This window comes from Nyctibius grandis, chromosome 2 (assembly GCF_013368605.1).
Source record: "Nyctibius grandis isolate bNycGra1 chromosome 2, bNycGra1.pri, whole genome shotgun sequence".
Lineage (NCBI taxonomy): Eukaryota > Metazoa > Chordata > Aves > Nyctibiiformes > Nyctibiidae > Nyctibius > Nyctibius grandis.
The window spans coordinates 51,379,779-51,403,401 of NC_090659.1; the positions used below are offsets into that span (position 1 = coordinate 51,379,779).

Consider the following 23,623-nt stretch of genomic DNA (forward strand, 5'->3'; position numbering starts at 1 on the left):
AAAAAGTCCCTCTCCAGCTTTCCTGTAGGCCCCCTTCAGGTACTGGAAGGCTGCTGTAAGGTCTCCCCAGAGCCTTCTCTTCTCCAGGCTGAACAGCCCCAACTCTCTCAGCCTGTCTTCATAGGAGAGGTGCTCCAGCCCTCTGATCATCTTCGTGGCCCTCCTCTGGACTCGCTCCAACAGCTCCATGTCCTTCTTCTGTTGGGGCCCCCAGAGCTGGACACAGTACCCCAGGTGGGGTCTCACGAGAGCGGAGTAAAGGGGCAGTATCACCTCCCTTGACCTGCTGGCCACGCTGCTTTTGATGCAGCCCAGGATACGGTTGGCCTTCTGGCCTGCAAGCGCACATTGTCGGCTCATATTGAGCTTCTCATCAACCATCACCCCAAGTCCTTCTCTTTGGGGCTGCTCTCAATCCATTCTCCACCCAGCCTGTATTTGTGGTTCTTTTCCACAGTGGAATATAGAGATACTTGGTTTATCAATTTATTATGAGATTTCATAAGCTCAAAATGTCTGATGATAAATTGCTAAATATTACCCAAGCTTATAACAGTATTTTTTCTATATCGGACTTTTCCCAGCAGAGACTTTTTCCACTTTCCTTCTTTCTTCCCATGCCCTTTCTAGCTGAGCTAAGATACAAGAAATACAGCTGAGACTACATGAGTGCACAGAATAAAAAGGGAATACGGCAACATAACGGGTGGTTGTTCCCCTTCTTATCCCTCCCAAATGTCAGTACATTCGAAAGTGTTTACCAAAAAGAATCACAGCTGAACTGAACCACAGCAATTTACACCTTTTATTCCTGTGTTGCATATTCTATTTATAGTAGGCAAAGAAACATCAAGAATTAAAGCGATTTTAAAAAATCTGAATTTAGGGAAATTATTTCACATGAGAGGAAGACCTGCCTTTTTCTCTCTCCAGTATCATGATATGCACTAAAATTCCTACTGGTATGACACAGCCTTGTGGATTTGGGAAAGAAAATGTAGGGATTCTGGGGTTATAAAGAAAACCCAAATACTCAGAAAGACTCCTCTAGCTGAGGTAGTAACAAAACCAAAAACATCCTAAATACCACAGGTGAAGACTGAGGTGGTTTTTCCTCACCCACCCCCTCTCTGAGGGCTCAGACCTGAAATAAAGGCACCATCCATGAGCCGTGCAGCTCCTTCTGTCACATGGATGGCAGAAAAGGGACAGCTCCAAGTTTCCAGAGAGAGCAAGCCCAGGGCTCCCGCCGTGATCCCCTGCCAGTAGCAAGGACATCAGCAGAGCTTTCACAGCCCTGGAGATGCTCCAGCTCTCCAGCACGTGGATTAGGGACAGCACCGCCTGGACACAGCCCCAGGACACCACGCCTTGGCATAGCGCAGGTCTAAAAGCGTGTTGTGATCATCTGCTTCCCAAGCAAAGGTTTATCCCTGCAGCTAGGGGAGACCATGTGCTGAAACATTGCACAATGGGGTTTGGTAGAAGGAAGTGTAGGAGAGCGGGGTAACGAGTTTGTGATGGGGAGGTATTTGCACAGCGCGAGAAACCCTGCTGTTCAACATGCCTCTCTGCTCAGACCTTCTCCTCCCAACAGAAATCCTGACATCACCCCCCCTTTCAAGCTCTCAAGCACTTTCCATGCTCCCAAGTGATAATGCTTGAGCCTAGCCAAAACGAAGTCTCTCACAGCGTGCCCAATTATAAAATCCTTTCCAGAGGTCATCCATCATCTTGAGCTTATGTTACTAAGACAAACCTCTCCTCTCTACCCCCACTTCTGCAAAAGGAGGTCTAGGAAGCACAGCGAAGTGCTCCCCCTGAGCTAGCATGGCACATATGAGCCCAGGTATTAGCAGTGTCCCCATGAGTGAGATGCAGGTCTCTGGGAATCCAATTGGTTTGTATAAGCACATCCGAAAAGCTCACATAAAGGGACAGGAGAATTTGATAATAACTGCAACACCATTTCCAAAGCCATACATCTTCCTGCTCCAGACCTCTCTTTATGTCAAAGGAGTACAGATTTCCCTTTGTATTCGGCATCCAATTTTTAAATCAAATGAACAAATGCACTTGAGTGCATGCTTACATACACACAGCCGTCCTAGGATCTTTATCCAGAGTCCTAGCGCTGTGACCGAAGGGCCACCCTGCACCATATGTCAGCACCTGTACAGGATCTGTACAAATTCTAGCCGCGTTCCCATCCTTTTTGAATGGGTGATGCACTAAAAATAATTTACCCAGAGAAGACTTATTTTCTGAGAAAAGTGCATTCTTTTCCTCTATATTTTCTATATAAAATACCAAAGATAAACTTCATGCCAAACAAGAAGAAAAACACCCTGTCACTTTTTATATACAACTTCGCCTTCTGTTTTCAAAGTTGGGCAATCATCTCCTTCCATTTTGCTCAAAAGTTTTGAATCAGTAAATGAAAAGTATTACTTTGCAAAGTCTCTGACTTCATGTGTTCTCTGCCAGTTTTAATAATTTAGTGAGGATGCTGTTAGCACCTACTTGTTTACACTGACTGACTGATGTCCATGGGGACATCACCTTCAAAACGTGGTATTTTCACAGACAGTTTGCTGTCTAAAACATGATTGTTCATTATCCATCTTCATCAGTTCTCACACTGAACCTGGTACACCTTCCTCATCTTTTCTTATCTGTATTATTGGTTAATAAAAGGTTTGGTTTCTTTGCTTGTGGCTGACACTTTCTCCAGCTACAGCTACCCTTGTAGCACACTCTCATGTTATTAGAAAATCTGTATATTGCGCAACCACAATGGTGTGGTGAGAGCCTGTGTGCCACTCCTCATGCTCAGAGCAAGTCTGGCCATGAGTAGCTTTGCTACCAGCATCCTCTCCCTGGCTGCATGAGTCCTAGGCTGGCACCCAGGTGAAAGCACCCAGCCTGAACACAAAGTCAATGCCCTTCTCTTCAAAACTCTGCCTTTTAGGGATCTTCCCATCCTCTTCCCAGTCACTGTCAAAATGAATAGAGCTAGCTGTGAGCGATTTGCCCTTTCTTTCAGAAGTGACTAACAAAAGTTAGTTGCACCAACACATAATCTCTTCCAGTGCTGTTCCTTGTGCCAGAGCTTGCTATTCCTCCACCTCCACTGATGCTGGAAGAATAGCAAGCTGTGGCACAGGGACCAGCTACGTATAACTACTGACACGCTACTGCCTCCCTGCACCAGCCCCTTCCTTTGCAGTACTTGCATCTATCACTCAAATCCCCTGTTGCATACTGTGTAAACATCACGTGGTGCCCAATGTCCCTATGATCACTGACAGAAGAGACATCAAGGGATCTCAAGTAATAAAATACCTGCTAAAATGAAGATGGGAGAGTGGAGACAGGATACAGCTCACTGCATGGGCTCCCTTCCAAGCCTTTGTGCGAACAGGGCGAGACCTGCCATGACCACTGTGCTATGATGGGCTATGACAGGAAAAACAGGAGAGGCAGCAGATGCATCTTCCCAAGCCTTTCCATGGGTTTTCTGGGTGTTCAGTTGTTTTCACTTACTTCTTTCACTGCTGCTGGGCAGCATGTGTTTTCCTTCGCCTAACCAGCCCAAACTCTTCTCTGATGCATCTGTCCCTGTTATTCCAAAGGCTGCACAAATTCTCGTGTCAGATCCTCACCAGCCCTTCCGCCACATCCCTGCCAACAGCACATTCCTTTCTCTATTACAAGCACAACGCATTTCCAAGGGATGGGGGGGAAAAACCTTGCTCTCTCCACCTGTGTTTTCCAAAGAATAGATAGACCTTCGCCCTCCCCGCATTTCTGAGACGAGTGAGAAACTCTCCATAAAAAAAACTTTCCTCCCAAGCAGCTTTTGAAGCGTGAGCTTTCCGTTTTTTAAAAAGTGCCTTGCAACAGAACACACAAACGTAAGAGGTCAGAAGGCACTACTGGGATTTCCCAGTCTGACGTCCTGGATAGTGCAGGGCATAGGCTGTCCCCCAGAAGGGTGAAGGGAACTCTGCTTCCCTGACAGAGCTCAGTAACTTGAGGGTATACACCTTGTCAAAGGACATATTTCGCTCATGGGAAAAGCCTTAGCTTGCACGCTTTCTTTAAACAAAAAAAAACAACAACAAAGCAAACCAAACAACCATATAAAAGAATTAAAGGGCGGGGGGAGCAGAGTTTGCACTGGCAAAAGAATAAAGCAAACATGTGGAATGTCTTACTCCTGTGGAGTAACCCTTTCCTTCTTGCTTTCAGTTCTCTGTTTTTTGTGATTTAATAGAGGGGCCAGGAGATCTATTCTACCAACATGGAAAGCATTATTAAAAGACCCGTTAGAGTAACAAAGCCACACTGGCTCTCCTCCTTCTTTCTCAGCATGGAGGGACAATAAAGGCATAGCTGTTTCACACAAAGACACAGGACCTCCCCCGGCCAGCTCCCTACCAGAGATCCTCTGCTATATTTAGGAGCACAAACAGCTCAACATACTACCAGAGTTTTAGGTTTGTATCAGCAATCTTTACCGACAGAAGCACAATCTGTATTTTTAACGAATAATATCGACTGTTCACGTAGAGTACTTTGGCTAATAACATTCAGAAGAAGTTCATCTTTTTTTGTACAATAGCAGGCTAACGTCACTCAAGAGTCAAGGGCCAGTAAAGTATTAAAAAATGCACTGTGCCTCTCCTTGAAAAGCAATAGAAAAGAAAGTAAAATGTATTGCTTTAGTTGGAACAAAATTACGTTTGATTCTACATGTCGCAATTGCAATTATTCTTGAATTCAGCACTGGGAACATTCCTGAAGCTATTTCACAAAAATAATTATAACAGGTCTTTTGGTATTCAGAATGAGTAGAAATATCAACACTCTTATAAGGTCTCAGTGCCTTTAAATTCAAGGAAACATAACAGGGCTTTCATTGATCCTTCCTTGCTTTTTGGAACCATGAATACAATCAATTGTCTATATACCTATATACACACACACACTTACTTTGTGGCAAAGAAAGAATAAGACTCACCTTGAACCACCGCAAGCCCTAAGGAATGGCACACTTACACCTGCTGCCCCATCAATTAGCCTAATGTAAGCGTGTTCTTGTACAGTGCAGAGGTTAATGGGAGTTTAAGATGCAGAAAGAGTTCAGCACTACCCAGAACAAGACCTTTATTCAGCTTTATCTGCTATTCTGAAGAAAACAGTGGGCCAAGTTAACCAGACAATGAAGGCAATTGCTAACATCAGAGCTGAACGTGGCCCAATTTTCATCCTTTCTGAGCCCAGCTACGGCTGCATGGAGTATTTACTCTCAGCTCCAATGTGTGCTGTAGTTAACAGTGTCATTTCAACGGTTTTATTAAGTTTTTTAAAAGTTAATGACAAATCTTTTCAAATGTCAGGTTCATCTGAACACACAACATAGCTATATCCCAGGCCTACTTCCAAGTATTTTGCCGTTAGTGTGACAAAAAATACAGTCTGGTTTGGCCAAACACAAGTAATGAAGAAAAGTCATGAAATAAAGAAATAAATATGCTGGGCTTTACCGGGTTCCTTGGGAATTCCTATGCTGGAAGGATCAAATAATCTTTGGGATCATCTGTGAACCATGTGCAGAATAGTTTTAATAATGGATATTTAAAGTAGAGAAACAAGAAAGTAGGGAATGCAAAGAGAATGAATTAAATATTCTAAGAGAAGCCTGAGCCCTTCCAGGCAGAGATACACAAGCCTACCAGCTGAGACTAGCCAGAACATAAGCAGGTTGATTTCCAGGAGCTGCTCATGAAATGTGCCATCAGGGGCCCTCAGCACGCCCTCAGCTTTGCCTCGTTTCAGCCCACTCCACTCTGCCGAACCAGCTGCAGTCGTACGCTAACCTGGAGTCACCTCGGATGCAGGGATAACAAGAAGCCATGTCTCCAGCCCAAGGACCGGTTCACCCTCCTGGGTCATCCTAGCATGAAGGAGTGGTGATGATGGAGTGAGATCCAACCGGAGCTGTGGGAGGGCAGCGGGAGGCAGTGGGGAAGAGGAGCATCTTCCCCTGTATTCTCTCTGCAGGGCTCTGACTACAGACTCCGAGGCCGGCTCCTTCCCCAACATCCACACGGACCATCCAAGAGGTACAGCCACTGTCAGCGCAATCCCAATCCTCTGAAATTTCCCCAGGCAACAGCACTCACATATTTCAGCAATAACTGCTACCTTGTAAACACATTCCACATTCTTGTTGCATTAAACCCCACAGGCCAAACGCAAAGCTGAACGGCCTCTTGTCTAACTGCTTTGCAGCATTACATGTGGCAGGCTTTTAATTGGTAAAGACCTTATTTAGCCTCTTTTGACCCTTCCTAATTTAGTCCCTCTTGACTTTCAATTGATAATAATTTTGTTGAGCCCAGATGGAAGAGAGATGAGCCATGGGCTCCTTTCTCTTTCCTCCACCCAAGTAACACTCAGATCACTTCCAGAAAAAAAAGAGCATAAGATTTTTAATGCAAGGTCATAGCAATACATGACTACTGCAGGGGTTTCAGGTAGAAGTCCAGCTAAGTCGGACAGTCTTCCTAACCCAAATTCTTACGTGAACAGGCTGGAAGGTTGCTTTCTGACCACGCCACAATGAACAACATTGCTGAGTCCTTTCATCTTTGCTCGGAACCTTCCTCCATAATCTATAAGAAAAACGTAATCAGGATTTCACAAATGTAAGAGCCCCATTTTTTTGTCATTTACTCCCTCACGACATGTACTTGCAAACTTTTCATTCTTACTATCCATTCAGGACATATTTTTTATTTTGTGTTTGAAAGAGAGGAGATATTGTCCTGTAGCTCTTCTCTCCCTGTACACTTGCGGGTCTGTGCTCCAAACCACGCTTTGTGCTCCAAAACAAGGATATGAGCAAATGGAAATAACTGCCACTTGCTCAGATTCTCATTTTCCCCTTCACTCCTTCCCTACAGCAATAACCTCAGTGAAAATAACCTCTGGCGAGTCACTCTGCACGTTTCACCTCCAGTTGCCACTTCAGACTTGCAGACTTTTGAAAGTCAATACTCTGAACGCAGCTTAATAGTTTTTACTGCTGCCTTGTCAGAAGTCCAGAGCCAAGTCTCTAGTGCACCCTACACCACCTGCACAAACCCACTCCTTCCCTTGGACTGGGAAGTAGAAAAAAGCATTTGTATGTGCCAATTTGTCCAGGACAAGTAACAGTGAGCATGTGTGCTCATATATTCAGAAGATTATATGCACAAATGTTACATGCAGAAAAAAAAAGGAGAGGGGACTGGAGAAAATACAAGGACAGCACTGAAGAGCTCAAACCTTCCCTGACAGCGTTTATAGTAACAGTAAGGGACATAGTCACTGGGAGGGCTCCTGCTCCTTATCTATCCAGAGCAGCAGAAAAATAAGCTACCAGTCACAGTATCATACCGATTGTGCATCCTCTCTTATCTGCAAAACAGATGGATCCAGCCCTGACAGCGCTTTCATCTTAAACCGGTGCAGGAGGACAGGTGACAAACACCACCACACGATGCTGCTACTCCTTAGGTTTCATTTCCTAAGGAAACAACACTTATGTGACTGCACTGTCTATCCTGCTCCATCTTCCCGTTTCCCCACTGCTTTTGAAGCCGTTGGTCCTTTTCAGCTGAGTTCGATGGAGAGACACATCTCTAAGCTATGAAGATCCTACCAGTTTTGTGAAAACTGGTGATTGTGCAGAGTCCCCAGTGCAGGAAAGCCGATAGCAGCAGGAAAGCAGTCGCTTGTTCCTCTTGCCAGCCAGCTGAGCAGCCAGTACACCTGTAGCCCAGGCGCAGCCCTGGTAAGCTTCTAGGCTGACTGTTAGAGGATATGGACAGTTCAGGGTATGATGGAGAGTCAGCAGGAGAAGGGAGGGACTGAGAAGTGAAGTCTTGCAAAGAGCACACGGAGGGGATGCATACTGCAGTGGGGGAGCATTACTGGTCTGGCAGAAGCCAGACATCATTTAGAGAACAACGCTGATGTTATCATGATGCTGCCACTTTATTTGGAGGTGGAGAGAAGAAAAGAGAGTGGAAGAGGCAGCTGCCAGCTCTCGCGGCTCTCTGAAAGACCTGAGATTCAGACCTGTCCCTGACCTCAAGTCACGTAGGACTTTCTGGAGAAAATAATGGCGTTTCAAGAAACTGTACTACAAAGGTACAGTTGTGTCCATTCATACCACTACAAAGCCTACCATGATGAATTTATGCTGAACCAGTCCATACATATACAATATTGGGATGACAACTAGCCTACAACTTGAAAACGCTCTCCAAAGGGGGGAAAGAATTGTTGGTACCCGCATTTTACAGATGGGTACAAAAGCATGGAGAGATTAAATGCTTTTCCCAATGTCCTTCAAGAAGCATCTCTGAGAGTAGGGACCAGAGTGAGTCCGTCATGCAGAAGCAGTGCTCAACTCCAGGTCTGTCCCTTGGTCCAGCTCTGCCGATGGCGCAGACTGAGGTGCCCTCTCTGGTCCAGGGCCCAGCTCCCCATGGCACTCCATGGCATAGTGAAAAGGAGGCGGCAAAGGGAACTGGATCCCATGCCCTGGATCTCCCTTGGAAGGGGTCCCATGGACCACTGGGGGGGAATACACTGGGAGAAATGTCCCCCTTTTCCCACATCATCACTTGCCCTCAGTCTCTTCTAATTGCTGCTGCTGCAGCAGAAATTATCCCTATCCTGCTCTGACCTGAGGAGCACTTTCCTTGTGAAACCCCTCCCCAGTTTAAAATCTCTTTGGCAGAAAGCTCTTGTACGCATTTGTCCCTGGCTGTATCTCCCTCTAGGCAATGGAGAAAAGAAGACACTTCAGATACTAATAGATCTAAATCACCTTACTCCAAGGAGATACCTCTCTGTGGAGGATAGAGGGAAGCCAGAGTTACCTAGCAGCTCGTGGTTAGGTGCTCTACATTCCCATCCCCACCATCCTACCCACCCCCTGTGCCAAGTAAGCCCCAAAGGCTACACAGGAACCTGAAAATGATGTTTTAAAGGGGTAGAAAGGAAAAGACCCATTTGGAGACTTATCCCATTTGTCCCCCAGGCTCCCTTCTTTGAATACACCATGAATGTTTTACTTCAATATTCAAAAGCCCGATGAGATGCAGGTTATTAATTTATGACTATGACGAGATTATTATGGTTAATTTAATACGTGCAGGCACTTAACTAACTACTGTTGGGAAATATTTGTCATTAATTCAAAAATTTCTTGCCTGCAATTTGGCAGATATAGCTCAGGTGAGCTGCAGAAATCCAGCATGACATAAAGAGCTCTCATCTGCCATCACCTTTACACATGACTGTACAATACTTGAGCTCTGCCTGATTTAAATGAGCACAACAAATGTACTGCACTACTCATAAATTAAATGGCATTGGCATTTAGACACTAGAAAAATCTAATTTAGGAGTAGGAAGAGGAGCAGAGAGGCACACAGCCTCCTCATGGGAAGTGAAAGGGACACCATTGGGAGAGAGGGTGGCAGAGCAGCGTTCCTAATCGAAGCTCAGAAAACAAAGCTGTGTGAGAAAAAGCTGCTTGTGGTGGGCTTTCCTCCCACCTCCTGCAGGTTTGCCATGATCCAAACCAAGTCAGGCAGTGCAAAGTAAAACCACTGAAGTGGTTTCATTCAGTGGCAACCTGTCTCTCAGGCATGGAACAGCCCTCCAGGGCCATCCCACCCCTCTGGGGAGGGAACTCCCTGCCTCAAACTGCTGTGTTTCGCTTACTTTCCCAGGGGCAGGTGAAAAATCTGTGTGTCCAGAGCTAGTTACAGCAACAAAACAAAACTCATGTCCAAAATGACCGGTCTCATGGCACCTTTGAAGGATCCCATCACTTCTTGGCTTTTTATGATCCCCTGGGCAGGTCCAAAGTCACAGAAGAGACAGTCAGCACCCATCCAGTCTCTTACAGATTTTAGTCATGAATCGTTTTGCCTGCAAAGGCTCTTTAGCTCTGTTTTTTTGCAAGACCCATCACTCTCAGATGCATCCCACCTATCAGCCCCTTCCCAGCGCAGGGGCTCCATGGACTTTTTCAGTTCTCTCATATGGTAAAGTCTCCTGAGGAGCGGCATGTTTTGTATACACTTAAATCTTTGAGCTTCACATAGGTGTGTCAGGATAAAACTTGGGAACATACTACCAGAGGGGACTTCCTGAGCATTCAGTCCCCTGTTGTTGCTGGCAAACACTCCACATAATCCTTTCACAGTCTTATTTTGAAAACTATTAAATTTCCCCATCCCTTTGACTGAAATGCTATTCCAGAACTTTGTAACTCTGATGGTTAGAAATTCCCAGACTAAATGGCCAGTCTATACCTATTCATTTTTGTGCCAATGTGATCCTTTTCTTGAGGTAGCTTTTCTCTCCTGCCAGGGGTATTTAGAGAAGAATGCCGTCTGCCCTTTTAATCGTTCACCTATGAAGCCAAACAAGCCACGGCACCTTAATTTCCTCCCAGAAAAAAGCTCCCCATTCTCCTGGCCGTCTTACTAGCCCTTCTCTGCACCCATCCCACTCTGAGCTCACCTCTTCTGGCAGCCAGATGCCCAGAACCAGACACTGGATCCCAGGCAGCCTCTGTAGCTAGATAACACAGAGGTGACTCTTGGATTTAAACTTCTCAGCTCCCAGCTAGACTCGCACAGGTTGGCAGAAAGGCAGAGAGGAAAGCATTCACTTTCCAGTTCTAGCCCGCTCTCTACTGCAGAGTCCAAGGACATGTTTGAGCCATTTGCTATAAAGAAATGCCACTCTGTGTAAGCTGTATGTTCCAATAACCTCCCCAGACTTGGCTCTTTCCTACGTCCAGCCACCCAGATCACTGATGCTGGCTGCCAATACCAGACTACAAGACCCATTCCAGCTTCTTTTCAAACCCCAAAGCACCAGTGTAGATGCAACAGGAAAACATTTTTACATGCAGTTGGCAAATGTACTAGCTCAAGCTGGAGGAAAATCTGACCCTCTTCGCTTAGGGGCCCCCTTCCTTTTAATATTTTTTTCAGACATTTTGAAAATATTCATGAGGCATGGCAGGGAATGAGATGTCTAGCAGAGTTCCCAGCTCTGGCAGAAGAGCATTACTAAGAGGACACTACAAGGCTTTGTGAACAGAAGAAAGATCAGGGAGTGCTGGATGATTTAATCTCTCAGGTACCACGCTATCCTCTGAGGGTGCTGCTTTACTAAAACAGCTAGATCAAAGTGACTAAAGAGGTTTCTGCTGTTAACTATCGCCTGAAAGCTGTTGACCTTGAGACCAGAACAATTAAATGAAATGTGAAGCACCTCCTCAAATAGATATTTCTCCTTCTCTGTCCTACACCACCTAAACACACAGTAGTGTGAAGTTACACACTTGGGAAAGCCTTTTGTAATAAAGAACAACCTGAACTGCACGAAGATCCTGCCCTGGTATAGATTTTTCCTCTCTTCTTAAGTGGACACATACACTGTGGGTCCTAGGAATGGATGTATGAGCTCTCCCATATGTATGATAGAGACAAAAAGCTTGGGATACCAAATTAGACATGCACTTTGAAAAGTGCCCGCTGTATCAGGTATGCAACATGAGACTCTGGGAACTGTTTTTCTGAATACTAAGTGTGGAAATATCAGTTGAAACTGAACTTTCTCAGTCTCTCTGAAGAAATCAGCTCCTGAATGCCTTAGAGTCAGACTCAAAGTTAACAGCGTCATATTAGAGATAATTAAAATACATGCTTTAAAAAATTCTGGTCTTTTACAGAATGTACCACTACAGCCTCCTGTGCAAAAAAACCTACTAGCATGCTTGCAGTGTACCTTCCCTAGAGATGTGTGGCTAGATCTTTGGCTGATGTCACTTGGCAGGCCGCTGCTAAAGTTAATTGGAGCTGTACCAAATCATATCGCTGAAGAGCTGAAAGGTACGGTTTATACACTTCTGAAAAAGGCAAGTTAAATAGCTTGTATGCACTTGCAGACATTCATTTCCACATTTTTCAAAATATGAAAACTGTATTTTCTGTGAGGAATGGTCCTTCAGAAAACTACCACACCAGCCCTGTACCAGCACTAGATATGAATATACCCTAGTATACCTCCCACCATCTCTGCTAGCTGTAAGTAGAGAGGCTACAGCATCAGGAGGGACAAAATTTTTTGTTCAAAATTTGTTTTTAGAACGGCACATTGTTTTAATTTTTACATTTGTCAAAGGGTTTGTACTTGTAATCCATCAAAGGAAAACAAAAAGCAGTAACAAATCCCATTGTGTTACCAACCAGAAGCAATGATTGCCGCCCTCTGCACACAACACATAGTTAGAGGGACTTGCTGCTTTCCATTTTGTAAACGTGGTACAAGGAGCCAGCTGCAGCGAGAGCGTGGCAACCAATAGCTCTTGATCACTTAAAGATTTTTCATTAGCCAATCCTACTATAAATTAACTAGAGAAGTTTAAAGGTTGTTTTCAGCACTTTATAGACAGACACCACAAGGAACTAGGGAAGACAGTTCATCTTTCCAGTTAACTTTTTTACTTACCATCCAATGAAACTTTAGTAAGTACAAAGGCAGGTCAGTACTCGCACAACTGAATGTTGTGCATCTGCGTAACCAAGAAACACATTACACCTGCAGGAAAACAACCTTTAAAGCAACTCAGACATAAACTTTCTTCAGCTGCTTACCTGCGTACGTTCCTGATTGCCAGATTCAAGGTAACACAAAAGGCTACTGGTGTTTCAAAAGGGATCTGTCACCTCGCCAGACATTTAAGCGGTAGCAAAAACAGCAGAGGCACTTTCAAGTTTGCACAGAGGATTCTGAAAGTCTTGATTCGGTTCGACTTGGATGGTGCAACCTACGCCTCATCAGTTACCCTGCACCGGACAACGCTCTGCCTTCCCGAAGCGTTAGTGCACTGCCCCGATCCCTTCACCAAGCGATCCCTGTATCTAACACCGAAGGAAGGAGTCGGTCAGAGGAGAAAGCACCAGTATCCCCCAGTTGCTAGGAAACAAGCAGGGAGATCCTGACCTGAATTCTTAGCGGAGGCTGATGTCGCTCAGGAAGCTTATCTGGGTCCTTCCTGGAAAGGCAGAGACGTGCCGAAAAGTTGCTCCTCACTTTGCAAAGGCCACCACATAGCACCATGCAGGACAAAGGGAGAGCAACTGAGCTATTTTTACGACAAAAAGGCACCTGTCGCGAAAATGGGAAGTGCAGGTGCAAAAATGGAGGGTGAATTTTCTGTTCTTCATGCCAATGAAACTAGAAAGTTTTTAACCTTAAAATAAGATCTTTGTGTTTCAAATTTGGTCATTAGATAAAGCAGAAGAAACCATCCACCACATGCACAGCCTCAACATTAAAAAATGCAATAATAGAACATTAAACATATGAAAATCAAGAAATTAAGGTTATCCCAGACATGTATGCTACGAAGCATAATCTAAAGCCAAACTCATAACACAGAAAACTGAAGAGAAGCAAATCAAGAAAGTTAATGATGACACAAGAACTCTGCATTTTCTGACCTTTTAAATTTTTTAAGTTACTGCCATACCATTGTATTAATTACCCTATTTAGCTTGCAAACTCCTCAGTATGCATTTTCTAAAAGATGAAAAATAAAAGACCTGAAGAGCTAAAGCACCTCTGGACCCCTTGGATGGGGTATACCTGACCCTAGTTACCCTGTACAGTGGAAGGAAATAACAACTCCTTGGATGCAGCACAATATAATGTCTCACACAGACCAGCTTAGCTGAAAAAATGCCTGTTTGCTTTCTAATGACTCCGAGGAGTACCCATCCTCTTGGCAACAATGGCAAGAAAGTGATGCTGCACACCACGCGTGGCGTGGCCCCTGCAGGCTGGAGGGGCTGGTGAGTCTGGGAAGGATGAGGGGTCAGTCAAAGCTGCCATGACCTGGGGAGCAGCAAGGTTGAATTAATCCAGGTTTTAAAGAGAGTCACAACAAAAAAATCTTTACAGATAACCAACTGACATTTGGAGGAAACAAACTGAAAATTTAAGATGTTAAATATATACTCATCCGCTGCTAAAGAAAAGCTGATCACATAACAGAATACCGAGTGCAAGTCAGAAATCATAGCTCTGTGCAGTGCAACTGTATTTTAAGTAGTCAGGTATTCTGAAACAATTTTCTTTATGAAAGGCCATCCTAAAGGTACCATCACCAGAAGGAAGAATGATGCAGAGAACCTACTCATAGAAATATTTGTATTTTAGATAGTGCCAGATAAATTTCTTTACTATAGGTTCTTCTTCTGCAAACCGAGTGGAGTGGGTGTCACTTCAGTGTATTTTTTCCTACAAATTCTTCCAAATGGCCTTAATGTTCATCAACGCAACAAGCTGACACTAAATAACAGAAAGTAGAGAAAACAGAGGAAGCTTGGCAAACTGAAAGGTGCAGCAAATATAAGCTTTTAATAATGAGGCCCTTAATAGAGGCAAGGAGAAATTTACAAACACAAGTATGGAAGACTTGAGAAGAAATGGAGAATTGCTGAGCCAGAAAGAGAAAGGGAGAGGGAAAGCCTTTCAGGGACAAGAATTTCAGATGTGAAAGGGAAGGAGGAAGATGAGAAAAGTACTTCTGGATTTTTCTGTAGACAGACTGAAGGTCATTTTCCAGGACTGTCATGTGTGTGGAGAGCCACAGGAGATACTTCATGATGAAGACAGTCCTTCAGGCAGGTGCCAGAATCCAGTGATCTCCTGGCCACAGACGAACAAATAGCTCAGTCAGTGATTTGTCATTGACACTCTTGGCAAAGCTGCCAATTATCATACGGTCATTGATTTTTTTTAGGTGTTTTCAAGCATAACCAAAATGCTATGAAGACTCATGGGTAGTTTTAAACTTCTGTGCGGAAAAGGGGGTGTGAATGGTACATGGAGCAGAGTGATAACAGGCAATAAAACAGTGAGAACCACAGAACAATAAAGCAGTTTTATATACAAGTATGAAAAAGGATGTAGAGGGGAACAATGCTGCTGGAAATGCTGACTCAAGGGAGGGCCCAAACTGGGCAACTTTCCTCCCTCTTAACATTTCCTCTGTTCGTGTCTTGAGCAGCAAGAACGGGTGAGTAGTAAAATGGATCTGGGTGGGGTACAGAAAAGCCATTCCATAGTGTTAAAAATAACCTGTCACATCTTCCTATTGTCTAAACTGGTGAAACTCCACCAGCTTCATCTTATGCCAGCTTAATACCTGGCCAAATGCACTAAGTAAGAGGAAGGCGGCAGTTCCTCTTACACGCTTCACTTTGCCTGCGAGCATCTTTCAGCAAGGCACGTGTCTACTCCAGGGGAAGATACTTAATGAAGGGTTTAATAATCCTGATGACTACAGAAGGACGCTGAAGTACAAAACTTGTCAAACACACCTTGCAACAAAATACATTGTTAAAAATTTGCTTTGCTCAGCTATGCATTTGTAAAGCCATGTAAAACAGTTTGAAACTGCCTGACTTCAACCACTGAGAGTCAAACGCTGCTGTCCAAATCTCTCCGCAAAGGTACAATTTTACAGTAACCGAGATAGTACGTAATCCGGTCACATCTCCGCATACATCAGTAATACAGTACGGAGAAGTCTCCCGCTTGTTCAGGCACAGAAGGAGCTGCGTGAAGCATTGATTCACGCTGATGAATTGTAACCAAGCAACACTGCCAGCATCCCTCCAGCCCATTGTTTGTCTGAGCTGGGGAGAATAGCAGCAGAACAGCACTGAAAACCTGCCAAACTCCGACTTCCCCAGTTAAAGGATACCATCCCTCTAACGCTAGATATAGCAAATTCTTTAACCAAAATTTAACAGAAACAAACCGTTACTTCCCTCTCAGTAAAAAGATAATGACATGCCTGAAGGCAGCAAATGAATTTCTGTGTGTCCATGACTCTCTTGTAAATAGTCTTTAAAAAAGAAACAGTTCAAATTTACTTTACACAAAAAGTGCAGGGCAATGAATTATTCATCTGAGCAGAGGGACAGAAATACTGCCTTTTTGTTAGTCTCGCTATTAGATGCTGAGGGAAACTAAAGACAACTTTCTCAGATACAATAACTAATCACAAACAACACATGAGATGAAAGGAAGTAGATACTTGAAAAATTTGTTCAGTGAGAGTTGGCAACCATTTTCCACACAAGTGTCTGAAACCGACAGCTAACGCACAAAATACAGCTACTACATCATCATCGATGTGAACCTTATTAACAACAGAGGCATTAAAAAAAGACGTTACCATACTGAATTTTTTCCTTTTATTGCAGTTCAGTCTGAGTGGTGGGATTATTTGTTCTGTTTAAAGCCACGGGCCTGGACGTGAAGACCAAAATTCATTGTAAAATGATCCACCGTTGCTCTTTATGGGAATAAGAAGATGACACAGTCTGCCAACAAGACTGTTGGTTACTAGAGAACCTGAATTTTCAAGATGTACCACAGTCCCCTCATTTTCTCAGAAAAAAAAAAAGCACATGTATAAGTTAAGAATAAGATACAGAATTGACTTGCTCTTATAATGTAAAAGACAGGCTAGCAGCTGGGTGCATTTCTCAGAGTACAAAAAAACAAAGCACGGACCTGTAAAACAGAATAGTAATAACATCTGCTAGGCTTCTGGGCTCTGAAATCATTCCCTGAGAGCAAGTTTCCAAAAGAAAGGCTGGGCGCTTATGTAAGATACCATTTCCCTTTTCAATTCCCTTCTCCTTTGAAACTTTACTTAAAAGCCTGAGTGCAAAACCACATACATCTGTCTTCTCTGGTAATAAAAGTAGCTGAGCAACATAACAAACTGCCATGGCATTGGCATAAAAACAGATTTATCAATGCCTTTCAGAATTTGGGATATATTAGATCACCCTCTTTGCTTACTCCCTGCTCTTCTTTTTAGTCCTTTTCTACAAACCAGGTTCCTAGATGTGGTCTTCTCAACCCCATCGTGGGGGATAAAGCAGTCCTGTTCCTGTATTCATTATTCTACATGGAGTATCACCGAGATCTCACACAGGCAGAAATGTTGCTGCTGCTTAGGCTCGCTCTGCTTGGCAGTTTAGGGTCTTTCTTATAATTCCTCAATGCTGCCAAAGGTTCTGACACTCCACAGAACTTCTTACAGGGTCAAAGTCTGCTCTCCCGTGGTGTGAGTTCCCAGTAACTTCCTCTCAGTTGTGAGCAGATATTTAAAGCAGAACTTGGTCTCCTCTTCTTCTTTCCCCTCATACGTTTGCCAGATGGCTTTATTTAATGTCTGTTCCCTGGATTGGCTCTTAGATTGATTTTTTTCCTCTACATTTGCCATCTGCTGGTCCAAACAGCGAAATGATACACTTGCTTTTCAATCTCATGGCACTGATTCATTCTTGCTGTCAACTTGGCATCCAAAGTAGTACGGCAGGCAGACCGGAAGGTCTGGGTAAGGCCTCGCTCCACCAACAGGAATTTTCTCCTTCTTGTGCCTTTGAGAGCCACTACCACAGGAGCAAAGTTGTATGAGGGAACAAAGCACAAAGCCAGAGTACTCAGAGGAACTGAACTACGTTGCCTCGATGATGGAAAACGGTCTGTGTCATGGCTATCGCCTGGAAGCAGGATTTGCAGCCCCAGCAGCTGGCGTTGTGTGGCCTCATATAAAGAGAAGATATCATGTTGTGCAGCAGCTAATGGCAGAGAATTGCATGTGCACTTCCAAAAGAAACAAATACTGTCTGGAAAAAAACTTGACTTAGATCCTCCAAATCGTTTTCCAGAGTCTTCGGCAACCGTCTTGCTCTTTTCAGTGACAATGTATGGGGACTCTTGTGAAATAACTGATGTGAATATGGGTACCATGCTTGTGCCCCTGCAGGGTACCCAGCCTGGGCAGCACTCCAGGGGAGAGGGAAAGACCAGGACAAGGGCCTGCAAAACTGCAACAGCAGCTGTCTGGGAAGGGCGTGAGGAAGAGGACAGAGGCAGCACAGAGCGAGGAGGAAGGGAAAGGTGCCAAAAAGTCTTGCTATGAACCCACCTAAAAGCCAAACAGCAAGGTATTACTGAATTGCCTGAATGTGCATGTTTTACCCATCTTGCTACTTTAAACTCAGAATTTTTTAGAGATTATTCCGTCTCTTGAGTGTGTGCACAGTTCCAAGCACAATAGCTCCTTGTGCTGGCTGAGTCCTTTGAACACTACAAGAATACAATTAAATAGTAAGAGCAGTAAAAAGCTTGGTGCTATTCATACTTGAGAACATCTCACATGGCTCTGGACAACTCATAGCCACAGCAACACTCTCAACAAACACATTTTCTAATCTTCTCATTATTATCGTTGCTCTCTCTTAAAGGTATTTCAAAGACAGAAAAAAACCACCCCTTTTGTGAAAAAAATATTCATTTCATTTCATGTCTGAGTGCCACAAAAGACCAACAGTTTATCCAAGTAGTCTAAGTGAATGAAAGCTTGAGAACTCCTAGTTCAATGCTTCTCCATATGCTTAAATTTGCATATACACTTGCCTTTTTCTCTTTCTTCTGTGGTTTTGGTGGCTCAGCTGACATCCAAATAGCCTGCTTGCTCTCAGGTTTGCGTCACATGGTGAAGTAAGTGGGAACAGCGTGAGGTCAGCAGCATCTAGATCTCTTAATGTTTAGATAAATGCTGATGCTACAGAGCTGGTCCTAGTTTTCCAGAGCTTCCAACCTCAGTTATGAAACTAATAAACCTATCCCAGCTGTTCAGTGTCCTTGGTTTCAGCAGCTGTGATCCAATGCCCGCTGAAGCCAAAAGAAAGATTTCCTAATTACCCAGTGAGTGTCACATCAAGCGCAATTAGACTTGAGTGCAACTGAAGAACAAGATGTATAAATTCTTTTGCAGTGCAAATTCCTTCGCTACTGAACTGTATCGCACTGACCCGCCTGCTCCAGGTCTTCACGTACTCTAATACTTCACGCACCACCCAGCGTTCAAGGGAGTGGTGCTGAGAAACAGATTTCTTGAAATTCCCAAGCTGCTTTATGTACTTCACGTTAGTGGTTCACAAACAGATTTCTGGTTGTCACCATCATGAATGGAAGGATAAAAATTCAGTGACAAGTTATGAAATGTTACATCTGCTCGATGAGGTAGAACAACCAGTCAAAAACAATGTGTCACAGAAATGTGTAAAATGATTTAGCACCAGATCTAGCCAGATTCAGCACAAGCCAAGTCTATATTTGAAAGCTGCACTGGTACAGATGTTAGTAGGTGTACTGAATAAAGGACAGGAAGACTGTACCACCAGTCTGCATATCCATGGTAACCAAGAGAGGATCTCCTGGGGAAAGGAGTGGTGAGATAGGGAACAAAGGAGCTTTATTCTTTTCCCCTTTGCAATAGGGCTGAACAGCTTTCATGTTATATAGCGAAATTATTTAGGTTGGGGCCGTGTTCACCCCCAGATAACAATAAGGAAAAAGAACAATATGGGTTCATCAGCATCTTCAGTCCTGAGAGGACGTGTCTAGCTTGCACTGTGGTCCATGCCTCTGCATGTTCACAGCTATTGTTCCACCTAGGCTGAAGCTGATGCAAACACACCCAGTCACATTACAGCCAAGCCATTATAATACACACAATACAGTATAGTACCCAAGACATACACTGGTCGGCTGCGGCATGCAAGCTAAAGAAAGAAACAATGGCCTGCTATGTAGCTATTGGTATACAGTATTTAGGTACGAAGTACCAGTATAGCTCATTTCTCTTTGTGTGTATGAATATGTTCTGAATACAGTTATGATGATGCAATTGCATCCACTCTAGGCAAGGTTTAACAATCTTTACTGTCTTATAACTACTCCTAAAAGTTGTATTACCGTCGTAGGGCAACATCCAGAGAAACAATGAGCTATTGCATAAGCAATGAAAGGACTGGGATCTCCATACAATGCACAGTAACACTAGTCTCCTCCCACATATGCCTACTGCATTTCTCTAATGACCCAAAGGGCAACCCCTGGGGCTCCCGCTCCTCTCTGTACCCCAGACAACCTTTGCAGAGGCACCGTTTCTCTCCGTTTCCTTCCAGTTATCATCGGGGCAGGAGGCAGTGCTGCAGCTGACATGGAGCAGACCCCACACGGGCTGGCTGCTGGGTACCTGAGTGCCGAGCTGCCAGGCAGGAAGCCAAACAGAACAAAAGAAATAGGCACTGTCTGCCCTGTTGCTGTATGCAGCCAGTAGCAGGATGAAAAATTATTACAAATACAGTTACTTTTAATAATCTCCTTTTCTTATTCTCCTACCCCTGCCACAAATTTTAGTTTATTCCATTCGTGAGTCTGACAGCTCTCTGCACGTGGTCCATTTCTCTGGCTTATTCCTGGTGCAGGTTCTCCCTGGGCTTCACTAGAGGCAAGAAACAGTGACATCAAAAAGAAAAGGGAAGAGAAAGAAAAAAGAGGCAATAAAGCCTTAACATACTTAAAAAGCCATCTGAACGTCAAAACTGGAGCAGAAAAGCTCCTCCTTCTTTTTAAATATATTTTTTGATTCCATGCTATACTATCTACAGGGTATTTTTTTTAATAGTCTGTTCTAAAATAAGGTGGGCATGGTCTTGTTACTAAATATTGTATGATTTGATAATCATACAGCAGAGCAAACTACTTTCCTAATCTGCAATAAATTATTAAATCCTACAGTGCCTTTAAGAAAATGGGGCTTAAGTACCTTTTCTTTCTCCAATGACATATAAACCCAGCAAAAAGTCATTTTCTCTCTTATTTTAGTTGGTTTTGAAAGTCTTGGAATTGACAGCTGTATGTAAACAATTTACACCTTCACTTTTATAGCTACATGAAATCAGCATTGATTTATGCAGCACAATGTCTCCATTTCTTGATTAACTTCCCTTCCGGCTTTCACTGTAAGTCAGTCATATTTTATTAGAAATAACAGCAATACTTGTATTAATTTTCTTCATTATATTCAGTTGCTTCTAACTTTGGCAGGTGGTACAACTTTTAGGCCCTTTGAGTGGGAGGGCAAAAGGATGAATAGCTTGTGACTGAAGTTCACCCCACATGCAAGAGGCAGCTTCTGGCTGCACAATGAACCTTGGTTCTGACACATCCGAGTTTGTGCTTTGACTCAGCAAAGTAAACAACGCTCGAGCAGCCTGCACAAAGCTGTCAGGGCGTTCTGGTTTAACACACGGCATGTTATGAGACATTACACATCCAACACAATTAATTAAAACATTTAAAAACTGAAGTGGTTTCCCCTGGTATTTGACAATCTGCTTTTCCTAAGCAAAGTGGCTGAGAGTTTAATAAGAAATGTCAGGAAGGCTAGTTAAAATTTGAAGCTCATTTTTTTTAAGAATCTTTTCATGTAAGTAGGCAACTTGCATGTTTCTGTCACAGCAGCTCTCTCTCACCTACACTAACTAGCAAATGGCTTTTGTTTCCTTACCCTAACCTATTACAGCAGATATTGTCTCCAGATCACTACACAATGTACAGACCTGTTGTGGAATATAATATTGTAATGACACCATAGCCAACTCTTGGGCTGAGCTAATACGAGCTCTCAGCCTTAGTCCAAATTTGATAGTAAAGTAAACAGAGTTAGGACGATGCTGAGTGCTATTGGAAACTCCAGCCTAAAGAGTGGATGCAGAAAATAAAAAAGGTGTAATCATTTACAAATATTATGATGAAAACTGTACTGTGGTCAGTTTTATCCTGCCTTATGCTTCAGAAATAGAGGCTATTCACATAACAACTAGTCAGGTAAGAAAAGCTAATAGGAAATGAGGCTTTATATTATGGAGATAAAACTGACAAAATGTAGTGCTGTAGGAGCAGATGTGGTTGGAAAAACAACGAAATACTTTTCACCAGAATTTGCAAGTTCATTTCATGGAGATGGAGCCAGGAAGCCCCCGCTGGAGTCTCCCACCACCATCATTCACAGATCCAGAGTCCCCAAGAGTCCAACGGGAAGGCTCATACTGAAATGTACCTATTTGCACACATGGTCCTCTTTTATAACCCGAATTATTGTTGTGATTGAGCTACAGCTTGTGGCTTTCATTAAGAATAAGATTGCAAAGCAGATGAGCTGGTTATTAAACCAGATAGTTGAAGCAACGTGAATAAAAATTACAGAATTAGACTTAAAGGTTACAGTCTAATTGCCAGTAAACTCATTTATTTAGCTTTGACTAAGAAACATGCTCATTGCAAGAGCTGCAGAGAAAATTTCAGCAAAGTTTCAAGAAAACTGACCGAAGACCTTTTGTGTACACATGACAAAGAATTTATAGTGCTCTCTATTCACAGAGTCATTTGGCATGATTCACAGGATCAGCTTTTACTAAAAAATTCTCTCACCACAAGAAAGGTTGTGGAAACAACCTCTTTACTCTAGAGCAGATAGCATTTCCTTAAAGCACTCCACAAGAGTCCAAATATGAACCCTCATATGCTTGTGCTAGCAGTGCTGAGTTACACAAGAGATGGTAACCAGCTGAAAGAGCATAATTTTGTCAAAACAGCAGGTCAGCTAGCATTACCCTTCCATATACCGCCGACTCATTGCAAATGTCAGAGAGGAAACAGACCGTTTACTTGGTTCAGGTATCTCTGAAACGGACCAGCCTTCAGTCCTATAAAAACTTCGAACTTTGCCTGTTTAAAGGTTGAAGCCCACTTGGGGATCCTGGAATATCAGATATGCAGTACTAAATTATTGCACACCCATGATTTTAACTTGCTTCTAGGAAAGAAACGTCTCTCTCTTTCTCCTATCATCTTCCACTGTTAAATTTCAAGCTAAAAGCCAACACGAAAATTAATAACCCAAGTTATTGTTGTGATTGAGTTAAGCATTACTGAAGCAATGGCTATAATTCAGAGCAAGTGTAAAATGCAACAAAGCTTCTTTATCCAGAAGATAACGAGAGCAACAGAACCATCATCTATAGATGCATGGCAAGTCCAAAGAAGCAACTGATGTTGTGGGCCAAAAGAAAATGCCCTTAAGATTGCTATCACAAATGCAGATATTGGTATGGCAGAGATGTTTCTGTGTGAAAGAAAGAAAGAAAGAAAGAAAGAAAGAAAGAAAGAAAGAGAAAGAAAGAAAGAAGAAACTCTGTAGGAAAAACAATACATGAAAGGCAGCAGAAAGTCTGAGAGCGAGTGAGAATAGTTGTTGGGGAAACTTCCGTGAAAAGGCCTAATGACAGAGCACCACCTCAATGGTGGATGAACAAAGAAGGGAGTGATGCTCAGAGAAGCCTCCCTCCTCCTAGTTGAAATCTACTTCATCCATGGAATCAAGGTTTGGTTTGTTTTTTTAATTATCAGGATTGGATCTGACTTCATCACCAGATTAACATGAGCTAAAACTTACTAAAAATTGCCTGGTTTTGACCTAAGTTTTGACAGCCTGAACTCAAGTGAATCCAGGGTCACAACCCCAATTCTGACCTTGCAGCAGTTCCTTGTTCTGTCTTGCCCAAGTATGGTTTTATTCATACAC

At 43.3% G+C, this 23,623-nt stretch overlaps 1 protein-coding gene across 1 annotated transcript in view; it reads right to left on the reverse strand.

The window, feature by feature from the left end:
• The window catches only part of CRACDL (CRACD like), a 73,627-nt gene that overhangs the window by 38,501 nt on the left and 11,503 nt on the right, over positions 1-23,623 (reverse strand). Inside the window, 1 exon segment of the mRNA XM_068395289.1 lies at positions 6,593-6,683. Within this exon segment, the coding sequence (XP_068251390.1) occupies positions 6,593-6,683 (91 nt within the window).